The 21,215-nt window shown below is 37.4% G+C and overlaps 1 protein-coding gene across 6 annotated transcripts in view; it reads left to right on the top strand.

Annotated features, from left to right (window-relative positions):
- The window catches only part of LOC129720721 (A disintegrin and metalloproteinase with thrombospondin motifs like), a 379,962-nt gene that overhangs the window by 115,842 nt on the left and 242,905 nt on the right, over positions 1 to 21,215 (top strand). For all 6 annotated transcript variants that reach the window (XM_055672349.1, XM_055672350.1, XM_055672351.1 and 3 more), the window contains exon 3: positions 8,024 to 8,605. In XM_055672349.1, the coding sequence (XP_055528324.1) occupies positions 8,024 to 8,605 (582 nt within the window). The remainder of the gene's footprint in view (positions 1 to 8,023; positions 8,606 to 21,215) is intronic.

Below are 21,215 nucleotides of genomic sequence, written 5' to 3' on the forward strand. Positions count from 1 at the left end.
CATAGAAAAACTCTTACAAGGCAGTGTGTGCAGTTGATCTTGGTGTGTTAAGAACGGGACGCAATAGTAGAGATATAGGGTGATAATATAAAAGGCTCTGGGAGCGAACCTTCCCAGTAGTTCAACTGGATTAAACTTTAAACCAGAGCCATCTGAGATTGCAGGTTAGACTACCGTCTGGATAAGGTATAATTTTTAACAGCCTAATTGAGTTTGAACGATCGCACATTTCGTAAAATAGCACACGGAAACGCTAATCAACAACGATTCAGTAGCTTTTTCTTTGTTAGAATGACAACGGCGCCGGCTATGTCCTTAACCCTTTAGTGCCCAAGTTATTTTTCAGACGGACCTCGGTAAGATCACTACGAATATTTATTAACATTTTTTAAGTATTTATTGAAGCTTTTTAGAGGTTCAACTGAAGCGTGTCTGCAGACAGCACTGGGCATCAGAGGGGGTAATGTCGGTTAGCATAGCATAGCAGCATAGCATAGCATAGCATATTTGATCGCCCGTGTGTTGCCCGCGATTGACCAGAATCAGCTGAAATTGCACAAAGAACCGTCAAAATGGTGCTTAGGAGTAGCAAGCCATTTTCAGTGTACAATTCCTGGTGATCTTTCTTTTCACTGATCAATAACGTAGCTGGCCACGCCCAATGCAGATCAATCGAGGAAGGGATATCGGGAATGTTAGTTTAATACTTGTTGCTACTAGAGACCGAGGAATCCTCTGCATCATCCACAAGTATCAAAGGAAGGAATTAGTGTTAGTGGAAAGGAATTGATCTGGATCCATCGAGGTTGATGGTGCGATCTTTCCTACACAAATTCGCGCACGATATGGTTACTTCTCGGTCTTTGGGCAACCGGCCACCAGGAGACGATATAAATAGAACCACGCCACGATCGCTGCATCGGCACACAGGAGAATTGAAGTTTCTAGTTATCTTCGGCAACCTACCAATCGTTAACAGTTTGTATCACACTAAACTTCGCGTTTCATCCTGTGAGCTTTTTAAATTTACCTTGAAACGAATGGATTTCGTAAAACGCAACAACCGCACGCCAAACGCAAACTACTGGTACCAGTGAAAAATATCATACCGCGTTGTTTCGTGACATGATGGATAAGCGCTCAAGAAACCGACAAAGCGCGTAAGGGGGAAAAGTCTCTGACCAAAGAGCCAATACGAGGCACACCCGAGCGTTGTACGATGTAAGATCATTGATGCGTGGTTATTGGACTTCGAAACCGATGTATGAGGATAGTCACACTGAGCGCGGTCAAAATACCGCGCGCAAATCCTAATGTAAAACTAGGTTACTCATGCACCATTCTTGTCTTGAGTAATAATGCGGTTCGGGGAAGAAAACCGACCAGGGTTACCGGCTAAGAATATTTGCCTAAAAACGTGGACTTCGCGGAAAATTTTATAAAAACTATAATACCTACTGAGTATAAAAACTGGCAGAGTTGCATGCCTTCAAAGCAAGAAAACTTAGAAAAATGCCAATATGCATATCAAACAAAACAGAGTTAGAAGTTCATTTACAAAATGCCAAAACAATCGCTATCAACATTCAGTCGCATGGTATGATGTTATACCGACCAACGAGATTTTCAAAATAGATTTAAAAAATGTTGTTTTGCACCATTCGTCCAAAAGCTAGTTAAATCATAAAATTGGAGCGTACCATCGAATAAAATACACGTAAAGACTTGGAATGGATCAGATAGCTTGAATTTGAGCTTGATCTACTGAGCTTGAGCTACTGATCAGAATCAGTCGCAATTGTACATCAGATAATAATTTTTTTTTCGCGCCTGCATGCTAATCAAAACTGACACCTGGCGGTCAAATAAAGGAAGCAAATGTTAGATCAATGCTAGTTACTACTAGTTACTACAAGTTTATAAAAAGGCAAATATGGATACGAAACAAAGTAGAGTTCTAAGTTTATTAGCAAAATACCAAACTGATCACAAATGAAATGCGGTTATCATGGACGGCGTTTGTATGTTTCCAACTTAACTATTCAAAAAAGTTTATATGTACAAATATTATTTGACCGAACTAAGCAAAGCTTTTTGACAAAATGTTAAACTAATAACGATTAGTTGGTGTGGTCAGTGTGGACTCATGTTGGCCCGACTCACACGAATTGAACATAATCATCCAAGAGTACACTATTCGTTCAAAAGCTACGAAATCATAAATTGAATTTTAGTTTCAGGTTCATGAAAAATGAAAATAATGAGCAATCCTATTGCGCACGCATGCCGAGCAAATTGTTGAAAACACGGCAACACTTCGCATCGACTTCATCATGTTTCGACACACACACACAAGCAAACTTCAATCCAAGCAACCATCATCTCTCTTCACGCCTCACACGCAGCCAACACAAATGTACACGAATGCACTAATCACCACGCAGCACAAAAGGCAAAAAAACAAATTCTCTCTCGCTATGCTGTTCAAATCGAATGGAAGAAAAGTTGTGTGCTTTAACATAGGTAGTCAGGCCTGAAACACGTCGAATGCCAAAGCGAGCGATCGGGCGAGACTCCCGCCGCAGCCCAATAAACAGCCGTAAGTAGATCTGTTCACGAACCTACGGCAAGAATCCTACCGGACCGCCCGCGCCGGCGTCCAGCATGTTTCAGGCCTCACAGTTTCACTGTAAATGTAAAATATTATCAACACCAATACTTAGCTTCTGATTCCTGTCTCTCCAGTTGCATTTTACGAGCCAGCTGAAGCAAAAAGGTTTGCTCATTGCTGCGTGCAAAGCTCAATGGGGGATAAAAAGAAATAAACAAACACAATCCTATAATCGATGTCAGGAGAGGACGTATGATAGAGCCCATTTCTTCTCAATTTACGGCTTCCACTTCCCTCTCAATTCACTAACACTACCGTTCACTTGGTAGAAATGAAAGCGTACACGAATGGCGAGCGAACTCTATCTTCTGTGCCAATTTATACTGCATAATCAATTCCATTTTTGATCTTCTAATTTTCACTCCACTATAATTAATCTGTATCTTACACACGCGACACTCCATAAACTTGAGATTTTTCAACTTTTTATAACTTCCAGAGCGAAAATACAAGTGAATTTTATGAAAAATTTACGGACCGATTTAATGTGCGTTTGTTTTGTTAGCCATGTTGCCAGTCCTTCTCCCAGAGGGGGTAATGTCGGTTAGGAAAGAAAAAATGGATTTATTACAATCAATTTTGCAAGAAACCGAGTGCATCTGTGCAACTCTAACGACAATAACGTAAAGTAAGCTTACTTTGTCACCGTAGTAAGTGACGATTTTTCATACTTTTACTCTTCCCTCTACACGCTTATGTATAGACTCTATTGCTTTTTATTACCGAGCCTTGTTAGTTACCCTTTCAAGTATCGGCGAAAACAACTGCCGATGAGGAACCATTATCCCTTATTGTCAGCCACAGCAGCACTTTCTTGAGGAGCTTGGTGAGTCAAATGAGCTTTACCTCGGAGCTCAATTCCTTCCTGGAGGAAGCAAAATACGAAGTGCCCTGCCAGTCGTTGCCATCCAGGGTGAGAAAGGTCTCGTCGTACATCTCCACCGCCACGTCGCGGTTTCCCGGGAAAATCTACTTGATCATAAAATTCTCCCGCAATCGCTGCGTCATTGCCTGCAACCACTTGGGGAACAATTAGCGACTTTGTACTCGTCATCTGTAAGATCTGTTCAACATTCAGCGGTAAAAAACGGCAAATCCATTTGAAAGTATCCCGGTCAAACTTCTTGAACTGGAACCAAGCGACTGCACGACGCCATTAGCCAGATAGTATTGCAAAACCAGAATGAGTCGTTTATTCAATTGTAGCAATTATTGCTCAGTCTGCAAAAAAGTAATCTTGAAATAAACCCTCTATGACAGATGATAGTTAAGTTCCGGGAGTACAGCTTGCAGGCATCTCATATATTAGTGGATTTTGAAAGGGAATACGATTCAGTTAAGCCCCATTATCCCTGGTAGACAATGGCGCTTGAAAAGCTGAATGTGATTGTTTATCGATCTTCGTCAATACGCAATGTATATTATACATGTATAATTCCATGCTATTGATACCAGTTGAAGTGAGCAAAAAACCTCTGTTCGAAGAATCAGTTCCGAATTATTTTAGAAAATATTCTCTGCTGCCCAATTTTAAACCTAAATTCGTTCGAAATTATCGAGTTTGCTGTGGTATATTTTCAGTATTTCGGGCAATATGAAAAACTTTTCTATGACAATATTTTTGACAGAGGCCTATTGCAGATAAAAGTCGAAATAAATATCTTTGATTAATTATAATCTGATGTTTAAATTTTCTGTGAAACACAGTTGCACTGACAGAAAAGGAATGCTGAAAAAACTTTTCTCAGGACGAGTAAAAATCCCTAAAACATATTTTTTTCCAGATCATGCATTGAAATTGTTTTAAAAAAGATTATTTAATGCTTCTTAACCGTTATTTTCATCCATGTTCGAACAAAGAGTGAACATTTTGGTGATATTTATCCAAATTAGATGATTCACCTCTTTTATTTTGATTTATTAGAAAGTCTAGAATTAAGGTTTCTTCCAAGAATAATTTTTGAGTTTTCTAACAATTGTTTGTAAGCATGCCGTTAAATATTAAAGCATTTTATTGAAAGTGGAAGATTCCAGATACATACATATTTTTTGTAGTCTTGTTTTCCCATCTTTATTTTTAATATTATTTTCAAAATATTTTAATTTGTTAACGTCTTCCATAGGTAATTCTGACTGTTGAATTGAAAAAAAAACATAAAAGCATGAAAATTCAAAAGACTGATTTCTCAAAAAATCGTCCGGAATTTGGCAGCACCTTCTTGGAATTCTATGAAACCTTGTGTGTGTAGGCCTTATTAAACTAAGCAATTTTGTCCACTTCATTTTTCACGAACTAACAACTGGAAAGTTTTTAAACTTTTTTGGATAAATCGATATAGCCAAATATTTACAATAGTTGAAGAAAATTAGTTCAAAAATGGTCTTTTTTCCTGTTGGGTACATTTTCCACTGCGACCAGAGATTTGATCTTTTGTGGCGGGCCCCTATTTGATGTAAGCCTCATCAGGGTGTCGTACCACTATTAGGTTGAATGGTTTCCACTTGCTGAATATAGGCATCGTCCCAATAAGGTATTATTGAACGAATAAAGTTCACTGCCTTATTGGGAGAAGTCATCCAGATATCTAATGGTTGTATTAAGTGTTTATCCAAGAATTGCTTCCTCTTTTGAAAGAGTGCTTCACAGTCACATAATAAATGTTCCGAGGTTTCTTTATCTAGGTTACAAAAGCGACAGGCATCATTTTGCAATTTACCTATCTGTTTAAAGAAATATTTACTTGGGCAGTGTCCCGTTACAAGGCCACTGAAGATACATAAGTCTTTTTTGAGATACTGAGCAATCGCTGGGTTACTGTTTTATTGGGGTGCAATAAATTTTTTCGATTGCCGAGCTGAATTAATGTTTTTACAAATGTTTTCTATCATTGATTTTTCCCACTTCTTAAGTTCCATTTTGAGGGCACATTCTGAGATCCCACAAAACGGTTATGGCCCTATGAACAACTGCATTGATCCATTTCTCGCCAACAGATCAGCTTTTTCATTCCCTTCAATGCCGCAATGCCCAGGTACCCAGAATAAGTTTACTTTACTATTTCTAGCCACCTGCTGTAGCAATTGAATGCAATACCATACTAATTTCGAAGAACAGGAAACGGATTCCAGTGCTTTTAGTGCAGCTTGACTATCCGAAAAAATGCATACATTTGTATGTCTATAGTTACGTCGTAAGCAAATTGTAGCGCATTCAATTATTGCCTGTATTTCTGCTTGAAATACTGTTGGCCACTCTTCCATAGGTATTGATAGGTTGACTCCAGGGCCTGCCACCCCAACGCCAACCCTATTGTTTAACCTGGAGCCATCCGTGTAGAACACTATTGAGCCTGGTTGAATGCTAGGCCCACCTGATTCCCATTCAGTGCGACTTGGCTCAGTCACTTAGAATAGTCGTTCAAAGTTGTACTGCCTATCCATCCAGTCTTCCTGAGATAACATTGCGTTGATTTTGAAATTTTCAAGTATACTGAGGTGTCCCCTAAGGTCCCCTTCAAGGAACTTTTTTGTTCTTTGTAGCCTTAGTGCGCTTTTTTCTGCCTCTAATTGTACAAATAGATGAAATGGAAGTAAGCTTACATAGCATCTAGTGCCCTTGAAGGAGTACTTCGAATTGTTCCCGTGATGGAAATTGTGGCAAGTCTTTGCAACATTTCCAGCTTCTTTTGAGCATACCTGACATTTGTTTTTGGCCACCATACTAAGGACGCATATGTTATTCTGGGTCTAACGATAGCTGTATAGATCCGATAGATCATCTTTGTCTTCAATCCCCATTTGTTACCAAAGTTTTTTTTACTGATCCATAAGGCACTTGTGGTCTTATTTATTATTTCTTCCATATGTAAGCTCCAGTTTAATTTGCTGTCTAGAGTAACTAAGTAGTTGACTTCTTGAGAAAGTTCTAATTTCGTTCCATTAAGACCTAAGCCAGGAATCTTGATTTTTTTCCTGCGTGTAAACAGAAAGAAAGAAATGGTCTTTAGAAAAACGTTTAATTTTTTTTTACAAAATTTCGAAAAAGTTGAATCTGTAACCTTCACTGAATAGTTATAAAAACATAAATTGATTTAAAAATGGTCATTTCAGATTTCTATTTTTTTTATTGCCCTTAAACATTTTCAACGTAAAACATTGTTGAACAAGGAAAAGTTTTTGTTTGCACTTTTTTTTCTTCAATAGTGTCTAAAAACCTGTTTTACTGGTGACTAGGAAGGTCGATAGTTTATCTTACTGCTCGTTTAACAACCATCGCTGGAACACTTACGAAAGGGTTGATTTTGTTTTTCCTTCATCATTCTGATATCTGCGTGACCCCGCTTTTCGTAAAATACAGCGTACCGAGATTCGTTTTTATTTTTATTTCGGTCTTTCGTACAAAGTATCAGCACGCCGAAAAAGCTAGTATTTTTTTCGTGAGCTAAGCAAAATTGGCATAAGTGATTATATTTATAATTTCTGTCATGAAAAAAGGACTCAAAATATTCCGTAGTTCCACCCTGAGATTGCCCTTGTGCACTCAGGCACCGACTCTTTAATTGTTTTATGTCAATTTAGCAATATTCCTGGAAACGATACAAAATCGTTGGTATTGTTGTAAACATAACTGATAAACTAAGGCAATCCATAACAAGCAATATTTCATACATAGAAGCATTCACTGAAACACTAAACAGTAAGCCAACCTCAATCCATCTAACTTGGTTCAAACCATTCTTCAACCATAATGAGTAGCATCCACCGTCTTTGGTCAGGTGTTGCGCAACACATGGGGAATCCGTTACTCGCAATCAAAATTCCCATGTCGTTTAATACGACTTCAATTAAAATTGCCATCTCGCTCGCATGTCGGAGAGGCCGGTGCGCATGTTGCGGCTGCGTATTTCTTCGTATTTACTTCAAAGGCCACGTGGGGACAAACGTAGGAAAATAATGACTCGTTCACGCACCAAGCGGGTCACCTGCGCAGTTGTTGTCGAACGAGACTTGCCGCACATACGAAACGAAGGATGGCTCGCGTCTCGAAAAAGTTCACCGTATTTGCAAGGATTATAGCACTGATCCGACACTAGCGCGGCCAGCACTAACTAATCATGCTATGTTTTTGTCACCACTGTCAATTTGAAACCGCTGGAACCAATGATCGATACTTAGCTTTGCTGCAAATTCGAATCTAACTCTTGAGTGGCAAAATGATTGGCGTAACAAATAGAAATCGATTATGTCGGGGATAAAAACAGAAGTAATTGCTGAGTACATGATTTACACAGCATTTCAGATTACAGTATCTTTGATTTGATGTTAATTTTGTTCTTTCAATTACGCTTGCAGATACATCATCAGATGACATCGGCCCAGCTGCAGGAGGTGTTCCATGTGGACCATCCGGAGGCGGTTCCAAATTACGAGTTGGTCCAATTAACGCATCACACCAATCAACCAACGCTGCGCCACCGTCGCAAACGGAGTATAGATACCGGAAGCTCAAAAGCCAGTAGCAGCAATCTCTTGCAGGAAGGTGGTGCCGGAAACCACCACGTAAAAAAAGATTTAAGTAAAGTGAAGTTCAGTGAGAAAAATAGTGAAAATCCGGTGCCACCGAAGAAGCGAACAAATGTTGACGGCAATGGCAGCGGTACGGAGCAGGAACCAATTCTGCCGGAAATGCAACCGCAACCGATGCCACCACCGAATGCTGAGAGTGATAGTGATAGCAATAGAATTAGTGATGTTAGCATACAACAGATCAAAACGCATAAAGTGTCGTTCAGTGCGTTTGGTGAAAACCATAACTTAACGCTGCAGCAAACCGAAGGTCTGTTCAAGGATGGACCAGCTTCGCTGCGCATGTGGAACGTGCGGGTCGACCCGAACGCAACCCAGGGTCTCGTGTACGAGGAAGTTCAAGAGGAGGTAAGTGACCATAGTCGGTATAATATTCTGGAGCCATGCATTGATAGAAAAGAACCTGAGTATTGAAATGGCTAGTGACCTGCATTATTATGAGAATGTTTATTCTGCTCTCATTTCACGGAGTTCTAAATACTTATTCAAATTAGCGACTGACAGTTACAATTCTGTCGCCTACCACTCGGGCTATAAATTCGCCTTGGAATGCTGTCCGCTGGAGTGACCACACTTAAAGAATAAGTTTTTTTTCCTTCAAGAGTCATCTCTTGCGGTCACAGTGGACTTACCGACAACGCTTAGAAGTAGAAAAAACCACCATTAATCTAAGTACGTCTATTAACTGCATCTGAACGTGACCTTCAATGTAAGCTGTCAAGTGCTGCCAACAGATTGTCTTGCATTCAGGGCCAATTCAGGCTGCAACAGTTTGCATGTTTACTGCAAGTTGGCAGGTGTCAAAAAGTCCCCGCTTTAACTGCTACTTGCTACGTGGTTTTGTTTATGATCACGCGAATTATAGGAAAACAACCAGTTAGGAGCTGAATTAAAAGCTAAGCCTACAGTTAGTGTCGAGCATGCACTAGCATATATGTGCAGCAGCCGCAGTAACTACTTTGTTGTCTGTTTCCAAACATACGATAATCTACTGGTGATTTGAATAACAATCCAATTCGGTGCAAAGAACTCATTCTGACGCGATCTGAATGGATGAGCTTCATTGCTGTATTGTTTATGGCCGGGTTCCGATGATAATTTTATTCTAATCGGCTGAAAAATCACAAAACCATGGCTGCGTGCAGTAGATGCAGTTTTTGTTGCATTGATCACTGAGTTTAACTTTCTTTATGCTTTCTATTCGATTTGAATTGCTAATTTAATTGACCAGAGCCAGGTGTTCTGCTTTCGACACTTTTTCTAGTAAAATCTAGCTGGTAACAACTTTTTCACTTCTCGGTGTTAAGAAACTCAATTGTTCACAGTAAGATGCAAACATAAGATTTTTGTTTGACTTTGATTAATGTGTTGTAAGCGAACGTGATGAAAATAGAAACACTGATGATGTCTTAATTCACTGGCCGAGAACAGGTCACTCATGCCAATGAAACTTTATTCAAGATTTATCGTGGGAATTAAATGTGCTAATTGTAATACAACATATGTATTTAACGGGTGACAACTAAAAATTTGGATTTTTTTCCATCGCTGTTAAAAAAGGTGAATGAGCTTAGAGAAAAACTGATTTATTTCTCATGAAAATACATTTATAATTAACTAACAAAAATTTTGAACATTCAAGAAAGGTCCGTTACCGACGAAACTTTCTTATGATGCCGGAACAAGAGCGATGTACTTGAAGCCGTACTTCTCTTTTCGAATGCATCTCTTGATTCTACCGATCAACTGTTAGGATCCCCAGTAATTTTTGCTCGAAATCCTAAAGATATCTTCGATTGGACAACACTGAGGTAGGTTCGTTGGGTTGCGTATTTGAGGTACAAATAGAGTCGAGAGGCTGTACAGAAGCGTTTGTGTTTTTTGACGTAATGTGAAGATATTTTATCTGGCCAAAACACATACTTTTCATCGGAATGGTGTTTTGGAAAAAAGGAATCACAAATTTGTTCAAATATTCGTTCTGGTATACATTTTGATTGATAGCCAAGCCATTAGGCATTGACCATAATTTAGACAAAAAGGAAAAAGTCCTTTTCTGCCCATTACTCTGGCCGGTCTTCTACTACCTTCCTGGCCGATTATAGTTGAGGTTTGCAGGAAATCATACGCTATAAAAACCGGAAGATTTTCGCTTTCAAAATTTATGCTGAAATTGTTGTTTTGTTCATAGCGGACTGTACAATGCGCTTGCGTGATGCTCCTTGTTTCTATGCCACAGAACCAGACATGCCTAAACAAAATAAAAAATATTGGAATAATCAGAGGAGAGAGAGAACTTTCATATACATACTCTCATTTCTCTCTGAGCATGTTTGTTGTGGAGTAAGAGAACCTCTAAAAATCCAAATTTTGAGTTGTCACCCGTAACAACAAATTTTCAAATTGTGCGGCGTAACATTGTGGGAAGTGTGTGTGTGTCGTTGATTTGAGTAGGACTCGTTATTTACCAATTAATTGAAGGTGTATCAACAAATCAACTGTTTTTTTTTCTTGAAATCCAATTGAAAAAGAATTGTTACTAAATAGTTGTGGATCCGATGAGAAATGACAAAAATATAAGTGCTCAAAACCTGATAATTTTTTCCATTTTTTTTGGTTTTCATGTTACATCCGTACCTAACTGAAAGACATACTTTTAAGCAAAAAAAATTTAAGTAGGGTAAATTAACATATCATCATCTCCCAGATGATCACGAGGTACGATGCTGGCCTAACAGTCGTCGTAGGTTCGAATCTCGGCTCGGGAGAGACTGTTAATGTCAGTAGGATCGTAGCGCTAGCCCCGCAATTGTCCTGTACACTAAACAGTCGGCTGCGAAGTCTGTGTATAAATAAACAGAAGGTCAAGTTCCGAATCGGAATGTAGCACCAAGGAAAAAAAGATTAACATATAGTGGACCCCTTTTCTGTAGTGGACCACTCGCTATATTATCTCAATTTACGCAAAAACTCGATAGATTTTCAAAAAACTTCCATCGGGAAACATAATGGAAAGTTTTTTTTGTGATTCTGAAGCAGATTGGTGGGATAACATGTTTGCCGATAGAAGTTTTCTGAAAAACCCTCAAATTTCCGCATAAATAGAGTTATTCTGGTGGGTGGTCCAATATAGGAAAAGGATCCACTATAGGTTGATTTACCCTAGAATCTTTATTTAATTATTGAAAGAATTTTTATATTAAACTTCTGTAAATCTTTCAGGAGTCTTTCGGAAATCAAACGAAGGAAATATCGGTTGGTGTGAACTATTTCTAATAATTATACCTAGGCTAAATTAACCTATAATGGACACCTTTCCAATGACGGACCCCTCACCAGGTTAACTCAAATTTTGCGAAAACTCGAGGGATTAATTTACCCTAAATTGGACTGTACAAATGTTTCTCGTAAGCTAAGATGTTCTCCATGGAAGTTTTTTGGTAGCCTCCCTAATTCTCGCATAAATTGAGTTAATATGACTGGTGGTCCACTAAACGATTTGGTTCGTTCAATAGGTCATCCCATCTCAATTGTGCAAAAAACGAATAAACATGTTACCAACCTTCTTAGATTTAGCTCAAAATTCAATGAATTATTCACATAATGTCACTCTGGAATAATTACAACTTTGGTGCCAATTAGACCACCCCTCACCGCTGAACCCTCTTTTTTGTGAATTTTTTTTTTATTTTTTTATCAAACTTTTTTCCTTCTTTACTTCAAATTAGAGCTACAAATGTATAATGTCCAAAAATAAAATGATATATATTTTTTTAAGAGAATTTGTCAAAGAAATAAAAAAAGAAAGTTTTGAGCGGCAGTGTTACCATTTTTTTTGCATTCTTAAAACCATATTGTATCTTCCGGCAAGAGAGTATATTTTGCTATTAAATTTGAAAACTGCATGGTATTCCTGAGACAAATTATACGAAGAATATTTATCACTCAAAGGTATGATGAGCAAAACTCGAGTAACAGCGTTCAAAAAAATATAGTCATTTTTTTCTATTATTAGTCAATATTCTCTTCAAAGTGTTTTTTTATTCTCAAACATTTTATAAAAATGGACATTCTAAAAATCACATTTCCAACCAAATCAGTCGAGGAATCCCGAAAAATATTAATTTTAAGCTGCAGTGTTGCAAGCAGTGTTGTTAGTCTCGCTCGTAAGCAGCATGTAAAACCTCATGTGAGGTTCTCGTTGCTACCGCCATCACACAGTGGAAAATTCTCCATTCAAGCAATTCCTCGTTCTTTTTCACTTTCTTGGTTGCTCGCATTTTTACCGAGATCATATGCACACACTCCCGTCCACTCTTCGCGTGTGTACTCGCGTGTACCAGCCGAAGACAATTGTTTCAATATGTTTTGCGATGGTTGCAGAGGGACAAAATATAATAGGGTATCAGACTTTTTAGGCAGCGGTTTGCTTCGGCTGGTTTTTCATTAAACTGCTGTAAAAAACTTACCAAAGTAGTTCGATACCCTACACGTTGCGATATTTTACATATTCTTCGCCCCACTGTTGGCTGGCGGTGCATGAAGCAAAACCGGGAAGAAAGCATTTTCGTTTTCGAACACTCCTCCTAGTCGAGTACTTCTACTCGCAAGCAGGAACTCAAAAACTCTTTTGTATTGCTACTCAGCGACTAGCAATACAAAAGAGTTTTTGCGTGTCGGTGCGCGCTTGCTGCTACTCATGGAAATGCATCATGAATTAAGAGTATCTCAAGCAAAAGACTTGAAAAGGGTATGCCTCGTTCTCAAGCAGAAAGGAGGAGAAAGGTTTTGCTTCTCGCTCGCTTTGCAACGCTGGTTGCAAGATATGTTGATTTTGCATCTGAGTTTTTAGGCAAATAATTATATATTGATTTGAAATTCGACAAATTCTTCGTATTCTCGAGTAAATTTCACACGAAAACCACTTATCACTTAGTGGTTTCATTCATGTACAATACTAATCATACAAGTATCAAACAATTCTCTTTGTTTATAATTTCTCTAATTTGTTTTTTAATTTCCCTCAATTGTGTCGACTATAAACATTCTGGATGATGCAATTTGAAGGAAACTAGCCAAGGAATTCAGAAAATTCATAAATTTTGACCGCAAGTGTTGCCAAATACCTGTGTTTATTGATTTGGAATTATTAGGTTCAAATTCATAATTCAACACTGCAAAGAAAAGTTTTTTTATAGATGAAATTTTTAAATCTGACTCTCTTTCTTAAAAATGCTGTACCTCGAATTTCTCTCGAAACACCTCTGATTTAAAGGTGTTTTTCGTATAAAACTTTCTCAGAAGCACGATGAAATTATTAAATTAGAAATTAAAATATTAATATTAATTTACCGCGTGTACAAATAGCAAATATGGCAAAACTGTCGCTCAAAATTACTATTTTTCAATTTTTTTCGATAGAGTAAAAAATCTGGTAGTCGTTTCGTGAGACAAAGGTTATTTTTTCGGATGAAATTCTTTAGGCCCGCAAAATTTTAAGTGAGAAAGTTGCAAATTTTTGAGCACAATTTGAAGTGAAGACCTTTTTGCGAAACAGAGAAAATAAAATTTTGATAATCATTTACAAAAATTCTGGAAGGTTGAACATCAAATCTGCCTATTTGTAAACATTTTAAAAGTCTGGATAATCCAGATAAACCAGGATTCCTGGTAGCACTGCAAGCAATAGAAAACATGATCAAGCTCGCACACTCGGATCACGCGGTGTTTGATGCAATGAATAAATCGAAATTAAAAACCGGACAACTTTTTTTCAGCAAAAATTTGATCTAAGCTATTTTTATTTTTTGAGGTAATAATAAATAAAACACGTAATTTGAGATTTGCACTTCAAAATACGCCAAAAGACTCATATTTGCGTATTTCTAGAACGATTTAATTTTGCAACTTTGATTTATTAGGCGTTAGTAGATACCTTTCAAAATGCAACACTAGGAAACTGTTTGAAATAAACTTAACAATTGTCGTTTAACGGTTTCAACGACTAGACAATTTCGCTCGTCAAGATTCAACCCAAGAAAGAATTCATTCGAAATAAGTTCGTTCCTTCCTGGAGTCAAGATGAAAGTTCTGAACAGTTCTGAACACTTTTTTGAATATCCGGCATCATTCAGAAAAATCAGAACAAATGCTAAAATATGAAAAAAAAAAATCGGGACACTCCAAATGGGTTACAAAATCAGGACATGTCCTAATAAATCAAAACGGATGGTATCCCTAAACTAGCACCACACACAGGGATGCCTCATTTTAATCTGTATTTTGAATTAAAAAAAAACTTCTACAAATTTTTAGTTCGAAAATCTTTGTAAAATCGATAGATTTTGTATCAATACAAATATCTTTTTTTGTATGAAAACAACAATATCTAAAAACGTAAATTTAAATCATTTGAATAGAATGGTAATGTTAATCGTGAATGAAAAATGTAATTCACAACTATCATGTCAATATGGAATGCTGAGCCACGGCTACTTAATTAATGTTGACTTAAATTTTTTTAGTGTACATTAGCGGGAAAATCGAAAAAAGTGAAGCGACATAAGAAATAGTACTGAAAGACGTGACATATAGTAAAGGTTTCACTAGATGTAAAGTCATTCCAAATTGAAAGTTTAAGTTTAATAAGAGCTTGAACTATTATTCATCGTTTCAGTTCGTGATTTCTGCAAATGAGCAAGTCATCCGAACATCCAAGACGACATAGAAGTGCTCCATTTTAATATAGTTACGACCATTGCTATAAAACTTGTTAATTTTCCATATGCTGGGGAAAATACATTAGATTACATTTTCCTCGCCGAATCAACTTATTCAGTTGTATTTGGAAAATTACGTTCAGTGAACGATTTCGATAAATAAATTTGAATGAACGTTTTAGAAAATTTTCTTAAGTTCGAGTAACATTTCATCATTTTTTGTGTTTTATGACCGCGCATTAGACAAAAAAAGTAACGAACTAAAAGAAATAAAATGTAAGAAAACCACGAGCTTGTATGCGTTGCTGCTGGAGAACATACAATCAAGAGCCGTAATGCAAGGGTTAGCAAAACTTCAGTTCTCTTTATTTACATATTTGCAAAATCTCTCCCGCAGCTATCTTTTATAAAATGTCTTCTTGGAAACACCACTGTTTCACGAGTTTTGTACCATCAAAATAAGTTTCTGTTTTGCCTTTTTCCTAGAAAGGTATAGCAATCACTGGAAAAACCAAAGGTATAAATGTGCTCTAAAGGGTCAAATCTCGTATATCGGTCGACTTAGTTCGACGAGCTGAGCATTTTCTGTGTGTGTGTGTGTGTTTGTGTGTGTGTGTATGTGTGTGTGTGTGTGTGTGTGTGTGTGTGTGTGTGTGTGTCTGTGTGTGTGTGTATGTATGTATGTAACGCACTCCCAATCTCACTCGATTTTCTCAGAGATGGCTGGACCGATTTCCATGAAATTAATTGCAAATGAAAGGTCTAGTTGCCCCATAGAAACCTATTGAATTTTATTGTAATCAGATTTTTTGTTTCGAGGTTATGTATCAAAATGTAAAAATCACAAAACTTCATTATCTCAGAAACTACGCAACCGATTCGAACAAAATTGGTATCAAAAGAACGGGTTTGTTTTTTGAACCATTTGTAAAATAATTTTATAATAATTAGATATGTAGTACAAAAGTTATGCAAAGAAACGTGTTTCAAATACTGTTAAAACTCACTCACTTTTCTCAGATATGGCTGGACCGATTTTCACAAAATTAGTGTCATATGGAAGGTCTTGTTGGCCCATAAGACCCTATTGAATTTTATTGTTTTCGGACTTTATCTTTGTCCGTTATGTATAATAATGTGAAATCAGGCTTTGAAAAGAAACTTGTTTCTAAAACTGCTTGAACTCACTCTCTTTTCTCAGAGATGGATGGACCGATTTTCATGTAATAAGTTGCAATAGAAAGGTCTAGTTGCCTGATAACACCCTATTGAATATTATTATAATCGGACTGTGACTTTGTCTGTTATGTATCAAAATGAAAAGTTATGAAACTCCATTATCTCAGAAACTACACATCCTATTTGAACAAAACAGGTATAAAATGAACGGACTCGTTTTGCCAAAAAGGCTGAACTGATTTCAACAATCTTAGTTTTAAATTAAAGGTTTAGTTGCTTTATTGGTACCCATTTCTTTAATAACAACACTGGTTGACAAAATCGAAAAATAAATGCTGCTCTAAAGCTCACAATAGTTGCTCTAGAAAGAAAAAAATCACAGGAATGGTTGAAAAGCTATAATTTTTCATTTTTTGACCTTCGGGGCCATACTTGCGTTAACCAGTGTAATTGGACTTTTATTTTGACCATTATGTGTTAAAATGTAAAAATATTAAAAGTCTATTCTTTCAAAGATTACACAACCTATTTAAAGAAAACAAGTGTCAAACGAACTTACAAAGAAACAAAACCCAAAGTCTGTTTAAAACTAGCTGCTTTGATCAAAGTTCAAATAATGAGTCATTATGATAGAAAGACTATTTATTTAATACAAATATTACGTCAAATTTCAAATATTATGCTCCATTTATTCCTTTAAATACAACATCATTATTCTAAAATCCAAAGAGTTGATATACCTTTATTGGATTGTATTTGGCAAATGAAGGATGTTTTCCAGTAACCGGAAGTCGCAAATTCGGATTTTAAAATGAAGTATGGAGTTGATTCTTGGCCTCTGAGCATCATCCCGGGTACTGAAAAACTCAAATTTGGTAATGTTTGTTTTTTCTAGACTGGTTTCCAGATACCGGAAGCTACTGTCTCGAAATTTAAAATGGCGTCTGAAGATGATTTATAGTTTCAGGGTATCACACCTTCCCCAAATCGTATTAGATGATATTTGTCACTTTAGGCTATTGATCGGAAATGGTCGCTACTTCGCCATCGAAATGCCCAGATTAGGCAGTTCGGCAATTTTATGATTTTGGGATTATCAGGTAACCAGAAGTTGTCATCTAGATTAAAAATGGGGTTTGAGGTCGGATTCTGGAACCCATATTGAATGGTATTTGGTCATTCATTGGATGCCCCCCAGAAACGTCAGTAATATCAACTGCGTTAAAGAATTTTATTTTTACAAATAAGATCATTTAAATTAATGTAGGGTAAATGTACCAATAGTGGCGCAAATAGTAGCTGCTTCTGAGAAATTTTAACGAATCCAATTGAGACTCAGTTAACTTTGGATGTATGAACATATGATTTGATAGACAATTTAGTTGTTTTGCTGATAAATAACTCTTTGTGCATTTTTAAAACTAATGAATTTGAAAAAAATCAACAATTGTTATCATAGCTTTAGTGGACCTTTAGTGGAGGTACTGTTCCTATAATGGTGGTACCATGTACCTATAGCGGAGGTAGTTTCAAAAACTTGAAATTTCTATAAATGAAATGGATGAAGATTGTACATTTTGAAGTTTGTTGAACAGTTACAAGTATAGAAAACAAAAAACGATGAGTTTAAAATAAATATGGAAATCAATGTGAATATTTTATTACACAAAAAATGGGACATAAGTCCGTCACTTTCTATATAATCTACAGTCCACTGTCTATAACTCTGCTGAACATTTTTTTTAGAATTGTGAATGAAACTAAAAAGAATCTGTGAAATTTTGGTAATATTATAATAAGTTGAGTTTAGATATAATTCAAACTAGAAAATCGAGTTGACTGGATTCATTTCCATTTTCGCTCATTTTCTATGCAATTGAAAATTAACATTTAATGAAAATAAGGGATTTATTAACCAGTAACCATGGAGCATTTCAAATGCATTGAATACAAAGTCAATGTATTCAAAAGATAGCTTATATTAAAAGTCAGTTAAAATGATATATCAAAAAAAATAACCTGAAAAAATTCATCAGACGAGAATTATCTCTGATGTTTCAGCTTCAGTGCCTCGAGTGACTCGATCTTTTGCTTTTTTTCTCGATTATTTTCCATTAACTTCTCACGTTTTTTCTTCTCTCTCTCCTTTTTCGTAGTTCAGCTTTTTTCTGTTTCTTTTTTCGAAGTTCTTCTCTTTTATTCTTACGATGCTCAGCTTCCTCTTGTTTTCACTCCCGAATTTTTGTTTTTTCTTTCTTCAGTTGTTCTTTTTTTATTTAAGCAAGCTCTCTTTCCTCTACTCTGGCTTTTTTCCTGGCTGCATCATTTTCTTTTTCTTGTTCAAGTCGTCGGATTTCTTCAAGCCGCTCTGAGGCCGTCAGTACCGGGTGGAATTTTCTTTTATAATTCCTGTGAATGTTGCTCCGACGAGGAGTTGGCGGAGTTTGAAGCAATTCGGTTATGCTTATTTTACGGCTCGGAATGTTGTGTCCAGTCTTCTCTTTCATGACACTGAGTGGAATACTGTCATCTGATATGAAACTATCGTCACCTACCTCCTCAAGTAATGTTGGATTATCCTCAAATATGTAGTCACTTGACACAGTCATCTCTGGAGTCGTACTGCTCAATAACTGCGAATCAATAGGCATCAACAACATTTCATATAGCTGCCGGATGATTTCTCCTTCTGCAGATAAGACAGAACCGCTACTAAAGCTGTTAATGCGCTCCCTACCAATGCAATCTATAGCAGCTTTGATTATTGAAGTTGGAATGATAACCGAATCTTCAATAATTACATCTTGTCCTTTTTTTCCTCATTCAATTCAGGATTGACCTCTACTGAATTGAAGGTGGAAAGTTCCTTGTCTGTTTCTTGAGCTACTGGTTTATTAGGGTTTTCGCTAGTTGACTTGGTAATACATTTGTCGTAATCCACATTTTCAGGACTAAAAGAGAATAATCCGCAAACTCTGAACCCGTTCTTAACACTGGCCGTTTTGATTCCTTTGTTCATAGCCTTTTGTAGTACGTCAGGAAAGTGTTTCAGCAGTATATTTTCACCTCCATTTTCCAGCCGCCACTTCGATACGGCAGTCTTCCAGGCACTTTTCAATGGTTTAAAAATGGCGACGTCTGCTGGCTGAGTTATTCTCGTAGTGTTTGGATATAAAGCAATCAGCACAATACCCAAATCCAAGCACAGATCGGCCACCTTCGCAGTCGTGTGTGAAGAGTGACCATCCACGAAATACAGCACTGGGAACTGCACTTTTTCCTTTGAAGATGAGGGTAGAAAACGTTCCTGATGTATAGCATAAAGTTGGCGGTATCCATCCAAGTGCAAAGGGGTCTTTTGCCAATACCCCATTCTCCGGGGAACTTCTGCAATACTTCCACAGAAAGGGGCTGCATAAGAATAACAACTACTGGAGGTACAACTGATCCGTCTGCTCCGAAGGTAAACATTACTGTTATGTTTTTGTGCCCGTCTGCATGCTCGCATTCATACACATTTTTATTGCCACGGCTAGCTAGCACGTTTTTCATTTGTGGGTGTAGGTAGAATGACGTTTCGTCGCCGTTGTATATGCGGGTTGCATCCGATGCGGCTGACATAAGGTTGTTTTCCTCGAGATATGATGTTACGTTCGTGAACCATCCGCGAATGTCTGCCTCTTTTACTTTAGAATTTGCGGAAGACACAGTTTCTGGCATGCGGAAAGTGATTTCACGATGCCGGCGAAGGAATCCTTCCAGCCATTTTCGACCTATAATCGATATGATGTTAACAATTTTTTGACTGATTTTTATTATAATGAATACAAACCTGGGACATTGTTCGTGAACGGATTGGGTCGAGAATTCGTTCCGAAGAATGTCTTCACTTTATGCAGAAGTAATTCCTTAACTACCGGAAATCCTTTCTTCTCCATCGTTTTCAAATATTGCACGAGTTTCTGTTCTTCGTCTCCTGTTAGAACAGTCGGTGGCCCTTTCCGGGCTTTTCTGGTCCACTTGCCACTAAGTCGGTAACGAACGGTAGACTGAGGGATGCCATAAGCTTTGCATGCTGCGTACAGTGATTTTTCTTAGAGAGGACCAGCTCCATGCAGCGGGTGATAGCTCCTTCATCGTGTTTATGTGTTTTTTTTTTTCGCTGCAGAATCCATTCTGTAATGAGTTATGAAGCTAAAACGTTTTTTTGGTACAAGAATTCTAGAGTTTTTACCTATATGTGGACACCTTCGTCAACGCGTAGAGGCGGGTAAGCGAGTGGTATCTCTAAAAAAAACGGCCAATAGGATCGTCGCTGATCGTTTTGCAATCGGAGTGTAACACGGCACAAAGCGGAGGACGAAGCAAGAAAAAAATGCGACAATCGCACACACGGCGAGGCGCGAATGGACACACTGGTGAGCTGAGGTCCAATGCGCACTTTTGGCGGACCCAAGCAAATTGTTTTAAATTAATGAAACATCACGGAGTGCATTGACTTATTTTTCACTTTGAAACACTTCTTTAATCTTTTGTAACTGAGGATGTACACATTTAATAGCGTCGCAGAAAGTTCCCGGCTCTTTTTTCACCTTCTTCCATGCGGTTGAATGAACTTGGTGGAATAGACTGCTGAATGGCCTTTGTTCCAGTGCAAGTGTCAATGAAATGTCCTTTGAAATGTTGTTTTTATTCGTAGCTAAGAAGTAGTTAATAGGAAAGGCATTGTCCTGCAGCGATGATGTAACGATATAGCTCAAAACCTGTTCGTTGCGCAAACACTGTATATGCGCTGAATATTCAAAAATCTGAACTGTAAACGATTTGTTTTCGTTTGACACTTGTAAACATTCGACTGCCTCCACTATGGGAGCAACGGTGTTTCTGTGTACCAATTATGGCGCAGTTGAAAAAAACGGGGTTAAATCAAACAAAAACGATTTAAGTGCTAATGAATCTTTAAATGGATGAGTTTTCTACACAATAAGTACTAAAAATTATATGAGACTTTGTTTTAACTTAATAAATATCCCTTAAATAAAATCGAATGCAGCTTAAGA

The sequence above is a fragment of the Wyeomyia smithii genome, chromosome 2 (assembly GCF_029784165.1).
Source record: "Wyeomyia smithii strain HCP4-BCI-WySm-NY-G18 chromosome 2, ASM2978416v1, whole genome shotgun sequence".
Lineage (NCBI taxonomy): Eukaryota > Metazoa > Arthropoda > Insecta > Diptera > Culicidae > Wyeomyia > Wyeomyia smithii.